The sequence below is a fragment of the Ovis canadensis genome, chromosome 2 (genome assembly GCF_042477335.2).
Source record: "Ovis canadensis isolate MfBH-ARS-UI-01 breed Bighorn chromosome 2, ARS-UI_OviCan_v2, whole genome shotgun sequence".
Lineage (NCBI taxonomy): Eukaryota > Metazoa > Chordata > Mammalia > Artiodactyla > Bovidae > Ovis > Ovis canadensis.
Window position 1 is genome coordinate 245,381,995 of NC_091246.1, and position 21,461 is coordinate 245,403,455.

General features: G+C 55.1%; 1 protein-coding gene, 1 long non-coding RNA gene and 1 pseudogene across 2 annotated transcripts in view; 2 read left to right on the top strand and 1 right to left on the bottom strand.

Annotated features, from left to right (window-relative positions):
* SLC9A1 (solute carrier family 9 member A1) overlaps window positions 1–14,918 on the top strand; it is a 52,694-nt gene extending 37,776 nt beyond the window's left edge. The window contains exons 2-12 of the mRNA XM_069574906.1: window positions 1,504–1,964; window positions 5,297–5,547; window positions 6,443–6,660; window positions 7,802–8,004; window positions 9,486–9,575; window positions 10,018–10,088; window positions 10,211–10,384; window positions 10,603–10,717; window positions 10,876–10,977; window positions 12,419–12,491; window positions 13,051–14,918. Coding sequence (XP_069431007.1) covers window positions 1,504–1,964; window positions 5,297–5,547; window positions 6,443–6,660; window positions 7,802–8,004; window positions 9,486–9,575; window positions 10,018–10,088; window positions 10,211–10,384; window positions 10,603–10,717; window positions 10,876–10,977; window positions 12,419–12,491; window positions 13,051–13,397 — 2,105 coding nt within the window. The 3' untranslated portion in view covers window positions 13,398–14,918. The remainder of the gene's footprint in view (window positions 1–1,503; window positions 1,965–5,296; window positions 5,548–6,442; window positions 6,661–7,801; window positions 8,005–9,485; window positions 9,576–10,017; window positions 10,089–10,210; window positions 10,385–10,602; window positions 10,718–10,875; window positions 10,978–12,418; window positions 12,492–13,050) is intronic.
* A 2,006-nt stretch (window positions 14,919–16,924) lies between these two features.
* On the top strand, window positions 16,925–19,036 carry LOC138433001 (uncharacterized). The gene is made up of 2 exons (XR_011254080.1): window positions 16,925–17,118; window positions 18,219–19,036. It is a non-coding gene; the product is annotated as an uncharacterized lncRNA (long non-coding RNA).
* A 1,188-nt stretch (window positions 19,037–20,224) lies between these two features.
* LOC138433000 (small ribosomal subunit protein eS10-like) lies at window positions 20,225–20,704 on the bottom strand (annotated as a pseudogene).
* Window positions 20,705–21,461: the final 757 nt, after the last annotated feature.

Below are 21,461 nucleotides of genomic sequence, written 5' to 3' on the forward strand. Positions count from 1 at the left end.
AGAGGCCTGGCCAGATAGGTTATAGAGATTCATGTGGGTCCTGGCCAAGCCCTTTGCATTTTTCAATCAGTAGATGCTTGTTGAGCACCTCCTGTATCCCCAACCCTGGGGACGTAATCATAAACAGAGATGGAATCTGCCTGCAGAGTTTACAAGCTAAGCAGGGGAGGAGAGCAAGAGCTTCCACCTCGAGCAAAGTGGCAAGCAGGCCATCCTAACCAAGCGACCTTGGGGGTTATGTCCCAGGTCTTCTCCACCCACCTCCCCACCCAAAACAAACCAGAGACCCATGAGCAGCTTGGGGGCGGAGCTGGCATTGAGAGGGGCCCTCTCTGAAAGGGATTTTTGCCGCTTCCCAGCTCAGGGTTTGGAACCAAGGGGGCCGGCTGCAGAGGGTGGCCTGCTGCTGCTGCTGCTGGCCAGGACCTGGCTTGGGGAGACAGCTGGTGAGTCTCAGGCAGAGGGGCATTTTCACCTGAATGGGGAGAAAGGAGGGGGTGATTTAAAGAAGGAGGAGTTTGATAGAAGCTGGTGAAGTCAGACCTGGGTTCTGTCCTGGTTCTAATGCTGATGAGCTGTGTGACCTTGGGTGAGTCCCTTCCCCTCCCTGAGCTTCAGTTGCCCCTTCTTTAAAGTGGGTGGAATTGGGTGAGAAACAGGATGGCAAACAGGTTTTGTCTCACGCGCAGAACCCATTGATTGCTGTCGGCTTCCTGAGCATCTCTCTGGGCGCAGCAGGAAAGCACGCGAAGCTGGGATTGGAAGTCGCTGCGTGCGTGCTGCACGTTTGCAGGCCCCAGGCAGTATGATCCCCAGGTTCCTTCCTGCGCTCGTCTTTGATTCCTCTGTGCTCCTTCCTGTCTCCTGTGTCACTTCTCCACCAGCCATTGTCTGCCTTTTGCTTCAGTGCGTCTGCGATGGGGAACTGGATGTCTTCCCTTAGACAGAATTTTTCGATTGTTATGCCTGGTCTTGAGCTTACATCCGTCTCCGTGAACTTGTGCCTGAACAGATGACTTGGGTTCAGGTGTTAGGTAATGCCCTCAGGATTGCAGATTGGAGTTGTGAGAGGGGAAGGCACCAGAGAAGGACCCCTACCCTAACCTGGGCAGACGGGGCAGTCAGGGAACTGGGTGGTACTTGGAGCCTCGGTAATCAGTGTATAATTTCTGCTTTCTGGAGACCTGCTTCTTTCTCCTACTTTATGACAGTGACAGGGAGCATCTGTATGTCCTTTGAAAAGAGCACTTCAACAACATCATCAGGTAATTTACACATCACTTAGTTATGTATAAACATAATCCATAACTGTGTTATATTAGCCTGTGAGGCTGGAGTTATCAGCTCTAGGCGAGGAGGCTGAGGCTCAGAGAGTTAACAGAGCAGCCCCCTAAAACCAAGCCTGAGCCCCTCTTGGTCCTACCCCAGCCTTCAGCCCCAGCTCTGTTCTGTTCTCCTGGCTCCCCTCAAGCCCACGGCCTTCCGTTATCTCACCCTCTGCAGGTTTCCACGTGATCCCCACCATCTCAAGCATCGTCCCGGAGAGCTGCCTGCTGATTGTGGTGGGGTTGCTGGTGGGGGGTCTGATCAAGGGCGTGGGCGAGACGCCCCCCATCCTGCAGTCGGAAGTCTTCTTCCTCTTCCTGCTGCCACCCATCATCCTGGATGCCGGCTACTTCCTGCCACTGCGGCAGTTCACGGAGAATCTGGGCACCATCCTGATCTTCGCCGTGGTGGGCACGCTGTGGAACGCCTTCTTCCTGGGCGGCCTCATGTACGCCGTGTGCCTGGTGGGTGGCGAGCAGATCAACAACATCGGCCTCCTGGAGAACCTGCTGTTCGGCAGCATCATCTCGGCCGTGGACCCTGTGGCCGTGCTGGCCGTCTTCGAGGAGATTCACATCAACGAGCTGCTCCACATCCTTGTGTTTGGGGAGTCCCTGCTCAATGATGCCGTCACTGTGGTGAGAGGCAGGGACCACGCCCCGGGGCACGCAAGAACCAGACCCAAGTCCAGGTCCAGAGAGAATCCCACATCCCCCCTCATGATAGTAAGACAGCAAGTGTCCAGTCCTGCTTGCTATGTGTGGCCATCGTGCTGGGCACCGGCAGGGATTATCTCAGTTATCCTCCTGACTACGTTAAGAGGTGCTTCTTAGTCTCACTTTGCAGAGAAAGAGTAAAGCTTAAAGAGGTTAAATAACTCAGTAGAATAGATAGAACTGAAATTGCAAGCCAGGTCTATCTGACTGCAGGCCCTGAGCTCTTGGCCTGACCGGGTCGTACACTCTGTCCCTGATGCACTCTGATGTGATCTTGATTAAATGACTTATCCTCTTTGTACCTCAGTTTACCCTTTATAGACCAGTTAGTCTCTGAGGGGCATTTTAGCTTTCTTGGTAGCTGTGTCTTAAGCTAAGGCTTCCCAGGTGGCTCAGTGGTAAAGAACCCACCTGCCAATGCAGGAAATGCAGGTTCAGTCCCTGGGTTGAGAAGATCCCCTGGAGGAGGAACCCACACCAGTATTCTTGCCTGGGAAATCCCATGGACAGAGAAGCTTGGTAGGCTACAGCCAAAGAGTTGGACATGACTGAGCACGCATGCGTACACACACTCACACACACACACACACACACACACACGTCTTAAGTTAGAGTTTAATTTGTGCAGAGTTCGGGGGCAGCATTCATGGAAAGGAACCTTGTCTCTAAAACCTCCAGAAGGTGGCAAGTAAAGTGGGTCAGTCTGGGTTGGCCACTTGCTTACTGTGTGACCTTAGGCATGTGACGGTACCTCTCTGGGCTTCACCTTTGACAGCTGGGATGTGGCAGAGTAGTTAGTGCGTTCCTCCCGGGTCTAGCGAGGACAGACACCCCCACCGCAGGGTCTGCACGTGGCAAGGCTGTGTATGTTTCCACATACCCTTCCTCCCAGCCGGCTTCCTCAGGAAGCAGGTACGTGTATGTGCACACTCGTGTTGTGTTGTGCAAACACCTACATCCCCCTCCTGGCTGGACCCCTCAGAGAGCAGCTGCCCACACAGGAAAACTCATGGACCCATGTGCACGCCCTGTGCACGCTCACACATGCACTCCCGCTTCACTCCCAGCCGCTCAGGAAGCTGCACCTCAAAGAAGCTACCGACAGTAGTGGTAGCCAACAGCCTGCCAACAGCCTCGGCTTCCTCTCCCTCTCCTTCCCCTGGCGCCCCTGTCAGCTCCTCGTGAAGCCGGGGCAGCCACGGGCTGGCCCATCTGTCCTGTCTCCTCGGGCACCCGCCCTTGCCTATGGCTGCCACGCAGGCCTGTTTCCTCATCTGGAGCAGGGACCGTTGTCCTGAGCCTGCCGTCCACCCGGGGCTCTGACGGGAGTCACACTCACTCATCTGCAAAAGCAGTGGGTGCCAGAGATGAAGCCCTCCCCAGAGGATCTGGGTGTATGTTGGGGTTCAGGCTGGCACTCTTGGGGAACAGTGGGGCGTGGCTGCAAGAGTGGATGCCCCCGTCTGGCCACCGTGGGCCCGTGGCCATGTCTCCCCGCGACAGGGGCAGTGGTGGTAGTCATTGCTCGTGTTCACTGCGTGCTTCCTGTCTGATCATGTATGGTCTCAGCTAATCTGCACAGACTCCATGAGGTTAGCATGGTGATTTTTCCCAGTTTTTCGGGTGAGGGAACTGAGGCACTGGGAGATTAAGGAACTCGTCCAAGATCATAGTAGCTGATAAATGATATAACTGGGGTTCAGATCTACATAGTCTTGAGCCCAGAGTCCAGATGCTTAGCACTATGCCACTCTGCCTCTGTAGTCCCAGTGACAGTGGTGCCAGGCCAGAAATGAGGACCTTGCCCTCTGTACCTGCCCCATTGTTCCAGGCAGTGCTCTTTAGGGACCTGAGCATGTCCTCAGGCCAGGAGTAGGTTTAAGTAGCCCAGGGCTGAGAACGCACTGCCAGAGCCCTGCCCCGTCTCCCAGACGGCTGTGTCCAGGCACACGGGAGACCGGCCAGTGCTTGGCATCTCCCCGCCCTGCCTGGCCCAAGTCGGGCCCTTTCTAGAACTCTAGGCATGGGTGTGAATGCCCCATTACCCAGATGGTAGGGCTGAAGGCTTCCCCAAGCTGTGTGGCCTCAGGCCTTGGCCCTGGAGCAAAGGTGCCCTGCTTCCAAGTGTGGCCCAGGTACTGGGGGCTTTGGAGGGTCTGTCTCGGGGATCCCCAGGCCTTCTTCCCCACTGCCTCTGCGTTCCTTCAGCCTGGACACTCCCCAGCTGGTTTCCTGGCAGAGCTGTCTAGGAGCAGGCCAGGCAACCAGCACCTAAGAGGAGGCAGATAGAAACTCAAAGCTGGATCCCCAGGGAGGCCCATCCACTGCTGGCAGGGACCAAGCTCTGGGCCCAGTGCTGTTGCTCCTGGGCGGGGGTTCCGGGGGGTGGGGGGTCTTCTGGCACATCATTTCACCATTCTGAGCTTTAGTTTAGCAAGGGAACAAGCATCTTTAGCCTGCCTACCTCATGAGGCTGTTGTGTGGCAAACAGGATGACCATAATCAAAGGGCTTTACAGTGTATGAAGTGCCACTTAAAGTCTGATGGTGGTGTTACAATGACCGTTTATTTCCCCAGCCCAGAGGTGGGGAAGCCGTGGAGAGCCTCTGGTTCCATAGTGCCTGAACTCGGTGGTTCATTGCAACCCCCTGGGGGCCTTGTTGAACAAAGATTTCTGGGTCCCACTTCCAGACAATCCAAGTGGAGTATGGGCTGGCCGAGTGTATTTTTAGAAAGCTTCAGCAGTTAAGAAGTCCTAGTCTAGTTCATTATCTGAATTTTCCCAGCTTTGTGCTAAAGGAAAGACCAAAATCCAGGCAGGGGCGTGCATGATGAGCTTGGTGAATAGCAGCTAATGCTGTGATAGGCAATTTGCCTTCATTAACTAATTGAATCTCACAGTAGCCCTATGAGGTTGGTACTATTGCCCCCATTTTCTGGACAGGAAAACTGAAGCACAGGGAGGTTGAGTCATTTGCCCCATGTGTACAGCTGGGGAGCAGCAGAGTCAGAATTTTAACCCAGGTGGTTTGGCTGCAGAGCTGGGCTCTTTTTCTGCACAGCCCGCTGCAGGCCCAAAGACCCTCTGGCCCCCAGACTCCTCTGCCACCTCTTGGCTGTGGTCAACAGAGGGGACAGAATCGCCCTGGGTGAACCCCAGGAGCCATGGGGCAGGGCCCCACCCTGGGTGACCCCCAGGAGCCACAGGGCAGGATGCCCACCCGCCTGCCAACCAGCCTACACACCCTTCCCAGGTCCTGTATCACCTCTTTGAGGAGTTTGCCAACTACGACCGCGTGGGCATCGTGGACATCATCCTCGGCTTCCTGAGCTTCTTCGTGGTGTCCCTGGGCGGGGTGTTCGTGGGCGTGGTCTACGGGGTCATCGCAGCCTTCACCTCCCGCTTCACCTCCCACATCCGCGTCATCGAGCCGCTCTTCGTCTTCCTCTACAGCTACATGGCCTACCTGTCGGCCGAGCTCTTCCACCTGTCGGGCATCATGGCGTGAGTCTGGGCGTGGCGTGGGGGGGGCGCCAACTCAGATTCCCCCGGGCTTGGAGGGTCAAAGGGAGCTCCCCAGGGCCCAGCCCCCCCGAATCCAGGCTTCAAGTCTCAGGACTGCCCGGAAGCACGGAGTTTAAGGTTCTGGAAAGCCTTAGCCTAGCTATTTCTTTTATTCTCTTGTTACAAAGGGAGTACCTTGGCGGTCTCCGGACGCAGGCACTCGCACCCGCTGCTCCCTTCAGCAGCCCTAGTGAGGGTGCTCAGGGCTTCCCTTGAGGCGGGAGTCCTGAGGCCCCAGCTGCATCTTGCAGTTGGGGTTGGATGGTAGAGGGGGAGCGGGAAAGCCGTGAGGTGTCAAGGTGCTCCGCTAGGGGAAGTCACTGGAAGTGCCAAGGCTGGATTAGGGGACGGGGATGGGGGTAACAATGAGGAGGCTGGGCCAGTCGGAGTGGAGCCCGAGTGTGGGCGCCAGGCTGGGAGGGCTTCCTGCGGGGACACCACACTCTGGTGGGGATAAACCTGTGGCCAGAGGCGTGACCCCTGTCAGGTGGAGAGGCCACGGGGCCTCGGGGAAAAGGCCCAGGCTTAGGAGCTGGGCAGAACTTCTTTTGTTCGTGTCTTAGCTCTGCCACTCTGTGGCAGTGTGACCATGGGCAGGTGACTTCATTTCTGCACGTCTCAGATCTCTCATCTGGAAAATGCCAGAATTCACCCGTGTCTGCAGGGTTGGCTGAGAGTGTTGAGAACAGGGGTTGGAAGCCGGCAGAGGCGTCTGACCCGTGAGAGGAGCTCAGGCGCCCGGCCCCTGCCTGCCTCCCTGTCTCTGGAGGCGCCCTGGGAGGGTGCGACTCAACTCTGAACCCCGCTCCCCGCTCTTTCCTCCCCTGACCCCCAGACTCATTGCCTCGGGCGTGGTGATGCGCCCCTACGTGGAGGCCAACATCTCCCACAAGTCCCACACGACCATCAAGTATTTCCTCAAGATGTGGAGCAGCGTCAGCGAAACCCTCATCTTCATCTTCCTGGGTGTCTCCACCGTGGCTGGCTCGCACCACTGGAACTGGACGTTTGTTATCAGCACCCTGCTCTTCTGCCTCATCGCCCGAGTGCTGGGTGAGGGGCCGGGCCCGGAGAGGGGTGTGCGCGTGGCAGGGGGTGTGTGCGTGTGGCAGCTAGGTGCACGCTGTGTGTGGAGGTGGCAGGCTTGACTCCAGGCTGCTCCCAGCGCCCCTGCAGGACGGGGGCTTCCCCATTCCCGCTCCCTGCAGCGCTGAGGCCCTTATGAGCCCTGGAGGGGATAGAGGGCCGCGCTCCCGGGGGAAACAGCCATGGTGTGCACGTGGAAGAGGCCTCAGCAACCCTGGGACTCTGAGCCAGTCAGTATCTGAGGAGGGGACTGAGGCCCCCAGGGCCAGATCTGTGTTCAGGTTTGTGGTCTTTGCACTGCCTCTTCCCACGCGTGACTTTGGCACTTGCGGAGTCTGCTGCAGAGCCTCCCAACCGCTGCTACCAGCCCCGGGGCACACCTGGGCACCGCTGGGCACCAGGCCTCAGGCCCTTGGGCAGCTGCCTCACCTTCTGGATGCACGTTACCTCAGTGACCATGTGGCTTCTGCCCATGGATCTCATCTCCTCTCTGAGTTTAGGTCTGGGTGTGGCACTTAACTTGCTGTGCTGTCTTAAAAACCCTTTCATCCTGGGCCTCATCCTCTGGAGATTCTGGGGCTGTGGGGTTGAGACTGGACTCCGACCTGCCTCTGCAATTCCCCACCCGCCCTGGCCATGCTGCAGGTGCGCTCTTAGTTCCTCAACCAAGAATCGAACCCGTGCTCCCTGCAGTGCAAGCATGAAGTCTTAACCACTGGACCGCCAGGGAAGCCCTAGCATTTTAAAACAACTTTTTATTACAGAAAATTTCAAACACATAGAAAAGTAGGCCCTGTGTACCTATCATATTTAATAGGTATCAACTTGTAGCCAGTCTTGTCTCATCTCTTTTCCTGGTACCCTTCTGCCCCCCAGCCCCTGGAGGCCTCTGTAATGTCTCTAAAGTATATACAGGTGAGGGACCTCCCTTAAAGATCCACCCAACTCTCGGACTGAGGGATTAGGAGCACCTTGGACTGAGGGACCTGAGATATGAATTAGCTGGGCGGGTTTACCAGTGGAGGCTTCCTCCAAACAGAAAATCTCCCAGCTGCAGAAGGCATGAGGGGCTAGGACAGTCTGACCCCTTGCTTCCCCTCCCTGGCAGGCGTGCTGGGCCTGACCTGGTTCATCAACAAGTTCCGCATCGTGAAGTTGACCCCCAAGGACCAGTTCATCATCGCCTACGGGGGCCTGCGAGGGGCCATCGCCTTCTCCCTGGGCTACCTCCTGGACAAGAAGCACTTCCCTATGTGTGACCTGTTCCTCACGGCCATCATCACCGTCATCTTTTTCACCGTCTTTGTGCAGGTGCTGGACAGGGCAGAGCAGCCCTGCCTGGGGACCCTGACCCTGCCAGGAAAGAGGAAGCGCATGCCAGAGCGGGGCTAGGAGGGCAGCGGGCAGCATGGGTTGTAGTTCCAGCTCTAGCAGCGCCTCGTGCAGCCCTGGACAAGTCCCCGCCTTTCCGGGCCTCGGTGTGCTCAGTTGCAAAGGAAGAGCCTGGTCACGCGTCACTGTGGAGTGATGCTGCCCAGCTCAGTCAGGAGCCCAGGTAGTGCTGAGAGGAGTGTGTCCAGTCAGCAGGACCATGAAGCTCACGGTAGGGATTTGGGGAAGTGGTTTATTCTCTTAGGGTCTCAGTTTCCACATCAGTCAAATGGGGGCAGTAGCGCAGCACGGGGGCTGGAAAGGCGAAATGGCCCCTGAGCAGCACCGTCCGAAGTCGTTAGCCAGAGCTCTGCTGCTGTCAGTGTGAGCCTGGAAAGATTCTCCTCCCATCTCTGGGTCTCAGATCCCTATCTGTGAAGTGAGGGGACTGGACCAGCTGATCCTGAAGAGTCCTTCCAGCTGCTGGCTGTGATTTCTGTGCATTTGAACGACTCAGGCTTAGCTGAGAACCTCACCCACCCCTGGAGTCCCTGAGGGAGCCCAGCTTGAGATGATGTAAACCATTTCTCGTTATCTGACCCGTGACTTTGGGCAAGTGAGAAACACTTCATCTGTGTGTTTGCTCCATGTTTCCTGGATCATAACCCTAGACAAGCCCTCAGTGGGAAACATCATTGCGTTCTCCAGAGAGCACAGTGTAGAGCAAACTTCCTGGGGCTGGACTTGTCTTCTGTCTTTTAAAAGGAGAAGAGGCTGCCTCTTTGATCATCTTGCCCTGCTTCCGTCTTCCAAAATATTTTATCACCTTATTTTGCAGTTGGTTTACTAAGCCAGTTTTTAATGAATGCAGCATTGAGGTAGGGACCCCCCTGCCTGAGTTTGAATCCAGTTTTACTACTTCTGTGAGACCTTAGGGAGTTACTTGACCTCTCTCAGTCTCAGTTTCCTCATCTGTACAATGGGGACAAGGAAGGGGTCATTGCAGGTATTGAAATGCTAATTCTAGTGAAAACACCACTGGCCCTGGCACTTGACAAGTGTGCAGTTAGATTAGCTACTGCTGTCCTTACTGGGTCCTTCTGGGTCAAAAACCTGCAAGGGGGCCGGAGCAGAGGTGGTCTTCCCTGTTAAATGACAGCGGATTTGTGGTGGAGCTCACACTTGAACTCTGGCCCGGGCTAGCTGGCCTGTGTGTGAGTCCCTTGGCTGGATGTGAACCCCCTGGCCATGTCTTAAGGAGTAAGTGGGCTTAATATAAGCGAAGCTTGGATGTTGGGAGATTGGGGACGTCAGAGCAAAGGGCATCCCAGGCTCAGGGACCTTAGGGTGGAGGACCTCTGTGGCCTCCCTGCCAGGGTGGCAGAACTGGAGTGCCTGACACCCCCCCCCCGCCCCCCCAGGGCATGACCATTCGGCCCCTGGTAGACCTGCTGGCTGTGAAGAAAAAGCAAGAAACGAAGCGTTCTATCAACGAGGAGATCCACACGCAGGTACCGGCAGCTGGGCCTGGGCCCTGTGTTGCAGGAGGAGGCTTAGGGAGCTAGGGGTCAGCTAGGCCTTGCATCCATGTCCTCCCTCATCCAGTGCCTCCTGAGGTCACCAGGTCACCCCATAGCGAGGGGTGGTGTGAGCAGCCAGGAACCTGAGGAGAGAGCGTCATGCCGTCTCTGCCTCTGCAGAGACCTGGCCCAGGTGCTGGGCACAAGTGGATTCAGAGAAGATGGTTCAGCTGGGCCCCAGTGGCAGAGGGCTGGAGGGGTCCACAGGGCTTCAGGACGAGTGGGGTGTGGACGCCACCTCCTGGCTGCTTCTGGAACTACAGGGCTGGGTTGAGCAGAGCAGCCCTGGGGTGGAAGGTGGGGGCCCATTCAGGAGTCTTGGTCCGGAAGGAGCCCAGTAGTAAGGCTTGACCTGGCCCTGGGCACGTTTCAGTTCCTGGACCACCTTCTGACAGGCATCGAGGACATCTGTGGCCACTACGGCCACCACCACTGGAAAGACAAGTAGGTGGCAGGCCTAGTGGGCAGGAGGGCGGGGAGGGGCCGGTAAGGGTCTCCCCCCAAGGGCCTGGGCATCTTCCCATTGCAGGAGCCAGCTTCACCCATCTCCTCCCACCTCCCACCAGGCTCAACCGGTTTAATAAGAAGTACGTGAAGAAGTGTCTGATAGCTGGTGAGCGCTCCAAGGAGCCCCAGCTCATCGCTTTCTACCACAAGATGGAGATGAAGCAGGCCATCGAGCTGGTGGAAAGTGGGGGCATGGGCAAGATCCCCTCGGCCGTCTCCACCGTCTCCATGCAGTGAGTGCTGGTGGCCAACCCTGGCCACTTCTGCAAGCCACATGCTGACCCCTCAACACCCACCTGGAGCGGGTCCCTAGGTCATTCCACCGGGCGGGCAGATCACACTGAGGACCCAAGGCTTGGCGCACCCAACCGGATCATCCCCAGGGGACCCTTCTGTCCTGCCCCAGCCCCAGAGTCCCAGGAATTTTCTAATCTGAGGCCTATTATCCCAGGAACATCCACCCCAAGTCCCTGCCGGCCGAGCGCATCCTACCAGCACTGTCCAAGGACAAAGAAGAGGAGATCCGCAAAATCCTGAGAAACAACTTGCAGAAGACCAGGCAGAGGGTGAGGGGCTGCCCCTGCCCGGCCCACTTCACTTACTGCGGAGGAGCCCCCCGCCCCACCCCCCCTCCTCTGCTCTGCGTGCCCAGAGCCACCCCAGCCCCTCCAGGCCCAGCTTCCGGGGCCTGGTTGGGCCTGCCTGACAGCTTTTCCTCCCACAGCTGCGGTCCTACAACAGACACACGCTGGTGGCCGACCCCTACGAGGAGGCCTGGAACCAGATGCTGCTCCGGAGACAGAAGGCCAGGCAACTGGAGCAGAAGGTGTGTCTGCAGCTGGAGCCGGCTCCTGCCTTTCTCTGGAAACCTGGGCTCTTCCTCTGCCTGCATCACCACCACCAAGCCCTCTGGGAGACAGAGCCACTCCCATCTGGTGTCTTGGCCTCCTCCAGTGTTCTCGCCTGGAAAATTCCATGGACTGTAGCCCTCCTGTGTTCAGGACTGTAGCCCTGCAGGCTCCCCTGTCCATGGGGTTGCAGAGTCAGACACAACTTAGCAACTGAACACACACACACACACACACCCCATGTGTTTCAAAGGCTGAGCCCCAGAGAAAGTTCCAGAAAGCTGCCTTCTCCACCTCTTCTCCACTCAGAGCAGCAAAGAGGCCCCCGTTCCCCACCGTGTCCTCGGGTATCAGATCTAAAAGAGTCTATCCACGTGCTCTAACCTCTCATTTTCTAGTGAGAAAACTAAGGCTCAGAGGAAAGGAAAACTAAGGCTCAGAATCAGAAAGCAAGACACACATGCCTTCATTCATTCGTTCAGGAAAATATTTGTGGAGCTCTCCCTAAGTGCCAAGCGGCAGAATTGCCTCCGTGTATCCGGTGGTGCATCAGCCCAGTCCCTCCCTTATGGAGCACATAGTGGCCCCGGGCAGAACCGGAAGTGCAAGGGGCTCTGAGCACCTCAAACAAGGAAGTGGTCAGAGTGCGCTTAGGAATGAAAGTCTTGGGGGAGGGAGTGTGGGCAGGAGAAGGGCCAGGCAGAAGGAAAGAAACTGTACACAAGTTCCTGACCACAGACTGAGGGGCTCAGCTTGCAAGGAAGCTTGTTAATGGCGTTAAGGGTTTGGGCTTTCTTCCAAAGCATGGAGAAGTCATGAACGGTTCTCAGCAAGGGAAGCACACGGGAAGGGGTGCGGGTGGATTAGGGGGGTGGCGGGGTAGGGGAGGAGCAGGCAGAATTCAAGGGACATTTAGGAGGTCAGAGTGGCAAGACTTGGTTACCAGTTTGAGGTGGGACTGAGGGAAGAGGAAAAGGAGGCAGGGGTCACATCTGGCCTTTGATTGGGGTAGGCGGGTGGGGTGGCTGAGGGGACACCAAGGAAGGAGCAGGTTTTGAAGGAAGATAAGTAGCTAAGTTCAGCTGGAGCGTGTTGCATTGAGAATCTCGGGGGTCATCCAGGGCCCAGGTGACATTCCTGAGGTGACTGTGGGTCTGTCCTTAGGGGCAAATGAGGGCAGGAGCTAGAGGCTGGGCTGGTGTCCCCACGGGAGAGGTGGGACAGTGTGGGAGTGTTCAGGGTCACCCTGGAGCTCGACAAGAGGCTGGGCCAGGCCCTCAGGACCCAGCACTGGCTCAGGCTTGCCACGGGCATGGGCGGAGAGGCGCAGGCACCCCAGGCACACAAAGAAGGGTGTGCGGCCACCGGCCCGGGGTGCCTCTGCTCATCCCCCTGCCCCCACCTGCTCTTCTTCGTCAGATCAGCAACTACCTGACCGTGCCGGCCCACAAGCTGGACTCGCCCACCATGTCGCGGGCCCGCATCGGCTCAGGTAAGGCAGGCCGTGGGGGGCCCTGCGAGGAGCCTTGAGGCTGGGCACGGGCCTCAGAGAGCCTGCAGGGAGGACGGGCTTCTCACGGGCCAAGCCGTGAGCTCCTCCTATGTCAGGTGGAGTTGGGGGTTCACCAGAGGGGGGCCCCCTAGGAGAGTGGCCCTGCTGTCCTCCCCAGGCACAGAGTGCTCCACGGAGGGGCTGAGGAGCTGGGTGCCCGTGGGGAGGCTGGAGGGGGCTGCACTGTTGGGCTCTCCGACATGTGGGGGACCAAGGCAGGCCTTCCAGGACAGGGAGCTCAGGAGGGAGCCTGAGCTCTTCGTTGGAGCAGGGACTCCTATGGGAGCCCCAGGGCTGAGCAGGGGAGCACAGTCCTACCTTGGAGAGCGCAGTCCGAGGGGAGGAGGAATTATTGGCCTTGTAAAAGGCCCGTGCAGAGTGATTTGAAGCATACCAGGATCACCTCACTCACAGGCTGACTCTTTGCGGGCAGAGGTGGGCCACACACTGGGAGGGCTCAGGGCCGGAAGCCAGCATGCGCCTTGCTCTTGGTTTGCAGACCCGCTGGCCTATGAGCCCAAGGCCGACTTGCCTGTGATCACCATCGACCCGGCCTCCCCGCAGTCACCTGAGTCCGTGGACCTGGTGAACGAGGAGCTGAAGGGCAAGGTCCTGGGGCTGAGCCGGGATCCAGGGAGGCTGGCCGAGGAGGAGGAGGACAACGAGGACCCCGATGGGGGCCTCACGATGCGGACCAAGGAGCCCTCGTCCCCGGGCACCGACGATGTCTTCACCCCGGCGCCAAGCGACAGCCCCAGCTCTCAGAGGATACAGCGCTGCCTCAGTGACCCAGGCCCCCACCCCGAGCCTGGGGAGGGAGAGCCTTTCATCCCCAAGGGCCAGTAGCACGGAGGGGGGGCCAGCGGGCGGTGCCCTCCCACCATGGACTCTCCTTCCAGAGCCAGGGCTGCTGGCGGGGGGGTGGGGGGTGGGGGGTGTTCCCCTCATCCTTCCCAACCTGGACTGGCCCCGGCCCTCCCCCACTGCATGGCAGCTGGGCCCACAGCCCCCACCGCAGCACGGCTTCCCCCTGCCTCCTGGGAAGCTCCCTCCCTCCCGCCAGAACTGCCTTCTTGATCCATCCTTCGGAGGCGGACCTGCCTGGCTGTGAGGCAAACCCTGCCCCCTCCCGAGCCAAGCTCTCTCCCTACCCTGAGCAGGGCCTCTGAGTCCCCTAGACCTCCGTGGGGCTCCCTCCCATTCCGTCACCCTACTCATTCAAGTCAATCTTAGTTTCTAACCAAAGAGCCTCTGGCTCAGCCTTGGTCCCTCCTGGGAAGGGAAGGAGCCGGGGCCTCCATTAACAGGGAAGAGACTAGGGGACCAGGTGTTGGACTTGGGGAGGGGTTGGGGACCGTGGCCATACTGTCCCCCTGCCGGCTCTCACCCTGGCCACCTCACTTGACCTGTCCTTACTCAGAGCTGCAGGCTGAGGGCACCTCTGAGCTCTGTCTGGAGCTGGGACTCAGCTTCTCCAAACTGGGCTCCAGCGGGGACCACTGGGCCCTTCAGGGGCTGCTGATCGGAGCTCCAGAGAGTGCTGCCTTTTTATCTGTTTTGTTTATTCACACTTCCATGTACGATTCTATTTGCACAGAGGGCATTCCTGTTTTTAAAACATTTTTGAAACCCCTGCCTGAACAGAACTCCTGCCATCCTACTCCAGAGCATCACTCATCCGCATACGTGCCTGTCTGCCCAACACTTCCCCAAATCAGTCCTCTGTCCACAGGGCTCTGATTTCAGAAATGACCTCACCACCCCCCACCCCCAACACACACACACGGATGCCCCAATGGTGACTTTCTCTAACTCATAGATGCTGGGCCTCCTGGGACCTTCCTTCTCTTGGGCCTGGCCCTCAGCTCCTGCTGGCCTGTTCTCTCTCCTCCCGCTCCCTGCCCCCATTGGCCCCTGGAACCTCTCTTGTAAGCACTGCACTCAGCTTGCTGTAGAGCCCTGTCCTTGGGAGGGGGGCAGGGTGTCCCCTGAGCATCTCCCACTGGCCGGGGCTGGTGGGTGAGCGGAGCCCTGGCCCCAGAGGCCTTTGCTCACAGAAATACAGGCCTACTCCCGAGGCTGCCATGGGCCCGGCCCAGGCCTGGTGATCTCTGTCCTTCTCTCTAGGGTACTCCTTTCCCCAGGATCGTGCAATAGTCAGAGCATCCCCCTGCCCAGTGGACTGGGCAGAGGGTGCTCATCTCCCCCTCCTCTCCATGAAAGTACTGTTTTGGGCAGGAGTCCCCATGCAAGGGTGACGTTGACAACCGTGTTCAAAGCCACCACAGCTGCTGCCGCTCTGCCGCCTGTACAGAAGAAACCGAATCTTTTTCATATTCTAATAAATCCGTGTGAGTTTTTGATAGAGTTGAGGGCTGCTTCCTGGGTGCCAGGGACTTGGGGGAGGAAGGTGGCCCAGGCACCTGAAGGACTTGGCTCAGTGGCTGCACAGAGAGGCGCCTCGTCCATGTCGGGTGCTGCCGTGCTGATTCCCGCGGGCCCAGCGCCAGGGACACAGGTGCCAGCAGAGCAGGAGGCTCCCAGCCCTCGGCTCCTTCTGAAGAAGGGCGGCGTTCATCAGTCCTGCCAGGAAAGCCATGTGTGCGTGTCTGTGTGTATCTATGTGTCTAGGTGTCTCTGTGTGTGTTTGTTTATGTGTGTCTGTGTGTCTCTCTGTTTGTGCATGTCTCTGTGTGTGTGTCTGTGTGTATGTGTCTGGGTGTGTCTCTGTGTATGTGTCTCTGTGTGTCTGTGTATATTTATGTGTGTGTGTATCTGTGTCTTTGTGTGTCTGTATATCTATGTGTGTGTGTCTCTGTGTGTGTCTGTGTATATCTATGTGTGTCTGTGTGTCTGTGTGTCTCTCTGTGCGTGTGTCTCTGTGTGTATCTATGTGTCTGTGTATCTCTGTGTGTATCTGTGTGTCTGTGTGTGTCTGTCTGTGTGTGTATATGTGTATTTCTGTGTGTGTGTGTGTCTGTATGTCTCTGTGTTTGTCTCCGTGTGTCTGTCCCTGTGTACATGTCTGTGTGTATCTGTGTGCCTGTCTGTGTGTGCGTGTGTTTGTGTGTGTGTCTGTCTGTGTGTATATATGTGTATTTCTCTGTGTGTGTGTGTCTGTGTGTGTCTGTGTGTATCTATGTCTCTGTGTGTGTGTGTGTCTTTGTCTCTCTCTCTCTGTGACAAGGGAAGGAGGGGTGTTGAGCAGGACTTTCCTACGTGATACCCTAGGAGAGAACTATAGGATGAGATGAGGGTAGCCCGGTGAAGAAAGCTTCAGTGAGTTCCCAAATATTCTAACTGGGAGCTGCACATGGGAACACCCTAGGAGCTGAAGGAAGGCTGGTGTGGCTGGGTCAGAGAGTGACAGGCAGGGAGGTGAAGGTGGGACCTTGCAGCCCATGGTCAAGATTTTGGTTTATGCTGCACGCAAGGGAGAGGCCCTCCATTGTAAAGTGGGGACAATAACCCCCGGATGGAACATGCTCAGGAGTGGAATGGTCTCAGCACAGTGCCTGGTGGGCTTAGTTCCCCTGAAGTTGGATCCATGAGGTGCACTTTCTGGAGCTGGCCACCAGAGGGCAGTGAGGCCTGGGCACACACCCCAGGCACCCTGGGGACCTGCTTTGTGGAGGATAGCATCTCCTTTGCCCAGACTTGGGACCTGTGAATGGAGCTGGTTTGATCCATAAAATCTGAAGTGACGGGTATCAAAGAGACCATAGGGAGGGAGCGCAGCATCCATTCCTGTAACAGTGTCCCAGCAAGAAATGGATGAACACTCAAAGGGTTACTAAAGAACCTTCAACTAAGGAATTCTTTACGGAGGTGCGGGCAGGGTTAAGGAAACTTACCAGGGATGGGACTCAAGGGGATCACACTACAGGAAGCTGAAGGGCAAGAGGAAGAAGTTGTTGCTTCGGGGAGAGGGCTGCCTTGCTGGAGCTGCAGCCACAGGGATCAGAACACAGCCCCCGCCAGGCAGGGAGCCAGAGGAGAAATGCTCTGACTTTGATCCTGCTGGCGCCTCCCCTTCACGGGAAAGGGAAGGGAGGCAGCAACTTCACTGAGCATGGTTCACACGGATGAGCCTTCAGTAGGGGAACAAGGGGAGAGTGGCTTTAGAGAAGGCAGAGCCATTCCTTTCCTCCCCCTCACCATTCACTGTTGCCCTTCAGATGAAAAGTGGGTGTCCCTATTGCTTAATGGCTACAGAAGTTCTGTTTAGAGTAATGGAAGAGCTTTGAAAATAGATCATGGTGATGGTTGCACAAATGCCGCTGATCACTCTAAAATGGCTTGTTTTCTGTTATGTGAATTTCACCTCAATTCTTAAAATTAAGGGTTTATTAAAGAGAGCTCATCCCTAACAGGGAAAAAAAAAAAAAGAAAAATGGCCTCATCAGCTCGCCATATCCTTGTCTCACCACATCATTGTTTTCCTCCAGTCACACTCACCAGGAACCTAACTCAGTCATCATCGAGGCTCTTTCAACAAGACAGTAGAGGAGAGATAACAGCAGAAACCTGCTCCAGCCCCGCCTTTGGAGCTGGTCACGAGACCTGGGTTAGCAGTCATGCCTTCCTCCTCCCGCCCCTTCCTTGGTCCTCTCACCAGCTGCCAGCACTTTGGTTGGTCTGGTCCTTTACTGTGTGTGTACCTGGGCCTTTAAAATGTGTGTGTGTGTATCTGGGTCTTTACAATGTGTGTGTCTGTGTGTATCTGGGTCTTTATAGTGTGTGTGTGTGTGTGTGTGTGTGTGCGTGCGTGTGTGTCCGGGCCTTCACAATGTATGTGTGTGTGTGTATTTATCTGGGTTTTTACAGTGTGTGTGTGTGTGAGTGTGTATCTGGGCCTTTACAATGTATATGTGTGTGTGTATCTGGGTCTTTACAATGTGTGTGTGTGTATGACTGTGTATCTGGGTCTTTACAGTGTGTGTGTGTGTATTTGGGTCTTTACAGTGTGTGTATGTATCTGGGTCTTTACAAGATGTGTGTGTGTGTCTGGGTCTTTACAGTGTGTGTGTGTGTGTGTCTGGGTCTTTACAGTGTGTGTGTGTGTGTGTATGAGTGTGTATCTGGGTCTTTACAATGTGTGTGTGTCTGGGTCTTTACTGTGTGTGTGTGTCTGGGTCTTTACAGTGTGTGTGTGTATGAGTGTGTATCTGGGTCTTAAAATGTATGTGTATGTATCTAGGTCTTTACAATGTATGTGTGTGGTGTATATGAGTGTGTATCTGGGTCTTTACAATGTGTGTGTGTGTGTATGAGTGTGTATCTGGGTCTTTATAATGTGTGTGTGTGTGTGTGTTTCTGGGTCTTTAAAATATGTATGTGTGTGTTTATGAGTGTGTATCTGGGTCTTTACAATGTGTGTGTGTGTCTGGGTCTTTACAGTGTGTGTGTTTGAGTGTGTATCTGGGTCTTTACAATGTGTGTGTGTGTGTATCTGGGTCTTTACAGTGTGTGAGTGTATATCTGGGTCTTTACAGTGTGTGTGTGTCCCCTAAGTTTTTATTCCTATGGAATTCAGGTTTGTATTGGTCTTCGGTTTGTTGGGTTGCCATTTCCCACTGTCGCTATTAGACATGGGAGATCTGAGAGGCGCTCAGTCGGCCCTCTGGATTCTAGACGTGGCCTTCCTGCCCACCCTCCCTTTTCTAGATTCATCACCCTACCTGGTACACTTGATCCGCTCTCCACATTTGAGTTAAGCAATACACAGAGCTCAAAATGACCAGAAGGAAGACTCTACTTGTGACTTCAAGGAACCACAGCTGTGATCCTTCCAGGCCCACTGAGCGCAAAGTCGAGAGAGGGAAAGCAGAAATTCCTCCAGGAGGTTATTTGGAATCACAGAAGAGCCACCCTCATTTCCACTGCTTGGTCCCTGGGCCTCTGCATTCAGGCTGTGAGAGAGGCGGAGCCACTGATTTTAAACTTACACTGCATCCCGCATGTCAAGAACCAAGTTACGGTCTCCCAGCTGGCGCTGGAGGTCTCTCTAGCGAGTCAGCTGCTTCTGAGCGATGGGACACATTGTGTGGCCAGTGCTTCCATGAGCGAGACCATTGCTCTGCGTCCTTCACCAAAAAAGGGAAATAGGCTGTGTGTGGGATAGCAGAGTGATGAACAAGCAAGTACAAAAATGACGAGGCTGGCAGAAGCACTACAGGCGGGGAAGGCAAGTCCATAGCAGGAATGCACACTTATTACCACGCGGTGATAGATAACCGATCCTTTATGAAGCAAGGGGGCAGTGCACTCAACCTGCCAATAGACAGCTAGCAGGTCCCTGGAGGGTGGTGGTTCTCAGATTTTTTGGTGTCGGGATCTTTTTACATTCTTTAAAATTATCGAAAGGTTATACTCTAAACAATTGTAAACGGTTTTTGTTTATGTGGGTTATATCTATTTTACTGGGTTAGAAGTTACAGCGCTAAACTATTTAAAACTAATAAACTCATTACATAGTAACATAACATTTTAATGAAAATAACTTTTTGAAAACAAAAATTGTGAGAAGAGTGCCATGATTTGACATGTTTGAAAATCTCTCTCTTTTTTTCACCATGCTGAGGCACGTGGGATCTTAGTTCCCCAACCAGGGATTGAACCCGTGCCCCACACAGTGGAAGTACAGAGTCCTAACCACTTGACGTCCAGGGAAGTTCCTGCAGATCTCTTTAGAACCTGGCTTAATAAGAGACAGCTAGATTCTCAGATCTGCTTCAGCAGTCCGTCTGTTGAATACATGCTGTGTAGCCTCTGGAATATTCCACTATACACTCATGAAAGAAAAAGGCAAACACTGTCTTAGTATTAATAAAGCAGATCTGACCTCATAGAACCCATGGAAGAGTCTTCCTGGTCCACACTTTGAGAACCATTGCCCCAGGGAATAGTTCCAAACAAGAAGCTCAGCTGGATCTTCGCTGATGGCAGCTTGAGCACTCAGCAGTGCCCACTGCCTGATCAGATTTGGTGAGGGAAATCTGTTGTGTCTATGTGTACCGATTTTATATGCTGCTGAAATAAATTACCAAAAACCTAGTGGCTTAAAACAACACAAATTTATTATCTTACAGTTTGGGAGGTCATAAGACTAAAATGAGTCTAACTGGGCTAAAATCAAGGGCTTCCCAAGTGGCTCTAGTGGTAAAGAACCTGCCTGCCAATGCAGGAAACAGACAGACGTGAGTCCGACCTCTAGGTAGGAAAGACCCCCTGGAGGAAGGCATGGCAGTCCACTCCAGTACTGTGGCCTGGAGAGTCCCATGGACAGAGGCGCCTGGTGGGCTATGGTCCATAGAGTCTCACAGAGCTGGACACAACTGAAGTGACTGAGCACGGGTTAAAATCAAGGTGTCAGCAAGGCTGCAGTCCTTTCTGGAGTCTAGAGGAGAATCTGCTTTCTTGCCTTTTCCAGCATCTAGAGGCTGCCTGCATTCCCTGGCTTGTTCCCTCCTTCCATCTTGAAAACCAGCCATGGCCAGGAGACTCTCACCTCACTCCACCCTGCCTCTGCCTCTGCCTCTGCCTCCGGCTTCCACATTTAAGGACTCTTGGGATGACACTGGGTCCATCTAGATAACTCAGGAGAATCTCCCTGTTTTTTTTTTTTTTAATTTTTCTGGTTAGAGGCTTATTCAACCCAAAACAATCTCTTTCAACTTTATTGAGGTGGCTGACCACGTCCACGACCAAATCCGCCTCTAAATTGGAATTCAGTTGCTAACCCAGCTTCAGCCGGCACCAGGTGGCACGGTGCTGTCTGTAGGTGTCTCTGCTGGCTTCTCCTCATGTGAGTCTTGTGGGTCGCTCTCCCCCCAGACCTTTGGGCCGCGGCCAGCCAGTCTCAGGATGGCTGCAGCGCGGGGTTGGCAGGCATGATCTCAAGGGGCCGGTGGAGGTAATCACAGAGATACTGGATGCCCTCATTGGTGAGGTACCAGCAGAAGTGTCTCCAGGTAAACTGTTCCTTCATGTAGCCTCGCAATTTGAGAGACAGCATGGCTTTCGTGATGTGAAGATCAGGCATGTTCTTGTCTCCCAGCTCTGGGTGCTTGGGCATCCTTTTTGGCCACCATCACCTCCTCCTTAAAAAGGAGTTCATAAATGGCAATCCGATTCTTCTTGGGCATCAACATAGCAACGGCTGCTGCGTCCAGGGCCTGAGCTGGAAAAGCGAGAATCTCCCTGTTTTTAAGGTCGGCTGATTAGCGACTTCAATTCTTTCTGCCTACTTTAAACTCCAATAATTAAACTCCAATACTTTGGCCACCTGATGTGAAGAACTGACTCATTGGAAAAGACCCTGATGCTGGGAAAGATTGAAGGAAGGAGGAGAACGGGACGACAAAGGATGAGATAGTTGGATGGCATCGCCGACTCAACAGACATGAGTTTGAGTAAACTCCGGGAGCTGGTGATGGACAGGGAGGCCTGGCGTGCTACAGTCTGTGGGGTCTCAAAGAGACGGATACGACTGAGCGACCGAACTGAACCTTAATTTACCCTTTGCCCTATAAAATATGTTCACAAATCGTAATCCTAATTAGGATCCTCATCCTCGATTAGGCTGTGGACATCCCTTTATTTTTTGACTGTGTGGGGTCTTCATTGCTGCACATGGACTTTCTCTAGTTGGAGCAAGCGGGGGCTACTCTGTGTTGAGGTGCTTGAGCTTCTCATTGCCGCGGCTTCTCTTGCTGTGGAGCACAGGCTCTAGAGTGTGCGCTCAGTAGTTGTAGTACCTGGGCTTAGTTGCCCTGTAGTGTGTGGAGCCTTCTAGAACCAAGGATCAAACCCATGTCCCCTACATTGGCAGGCAGATTCTTAACCACTGGACCACCAGGAAAGTCCAGGACATGGACCTCTATGGCGGGTCATTATTTGTCTACCACG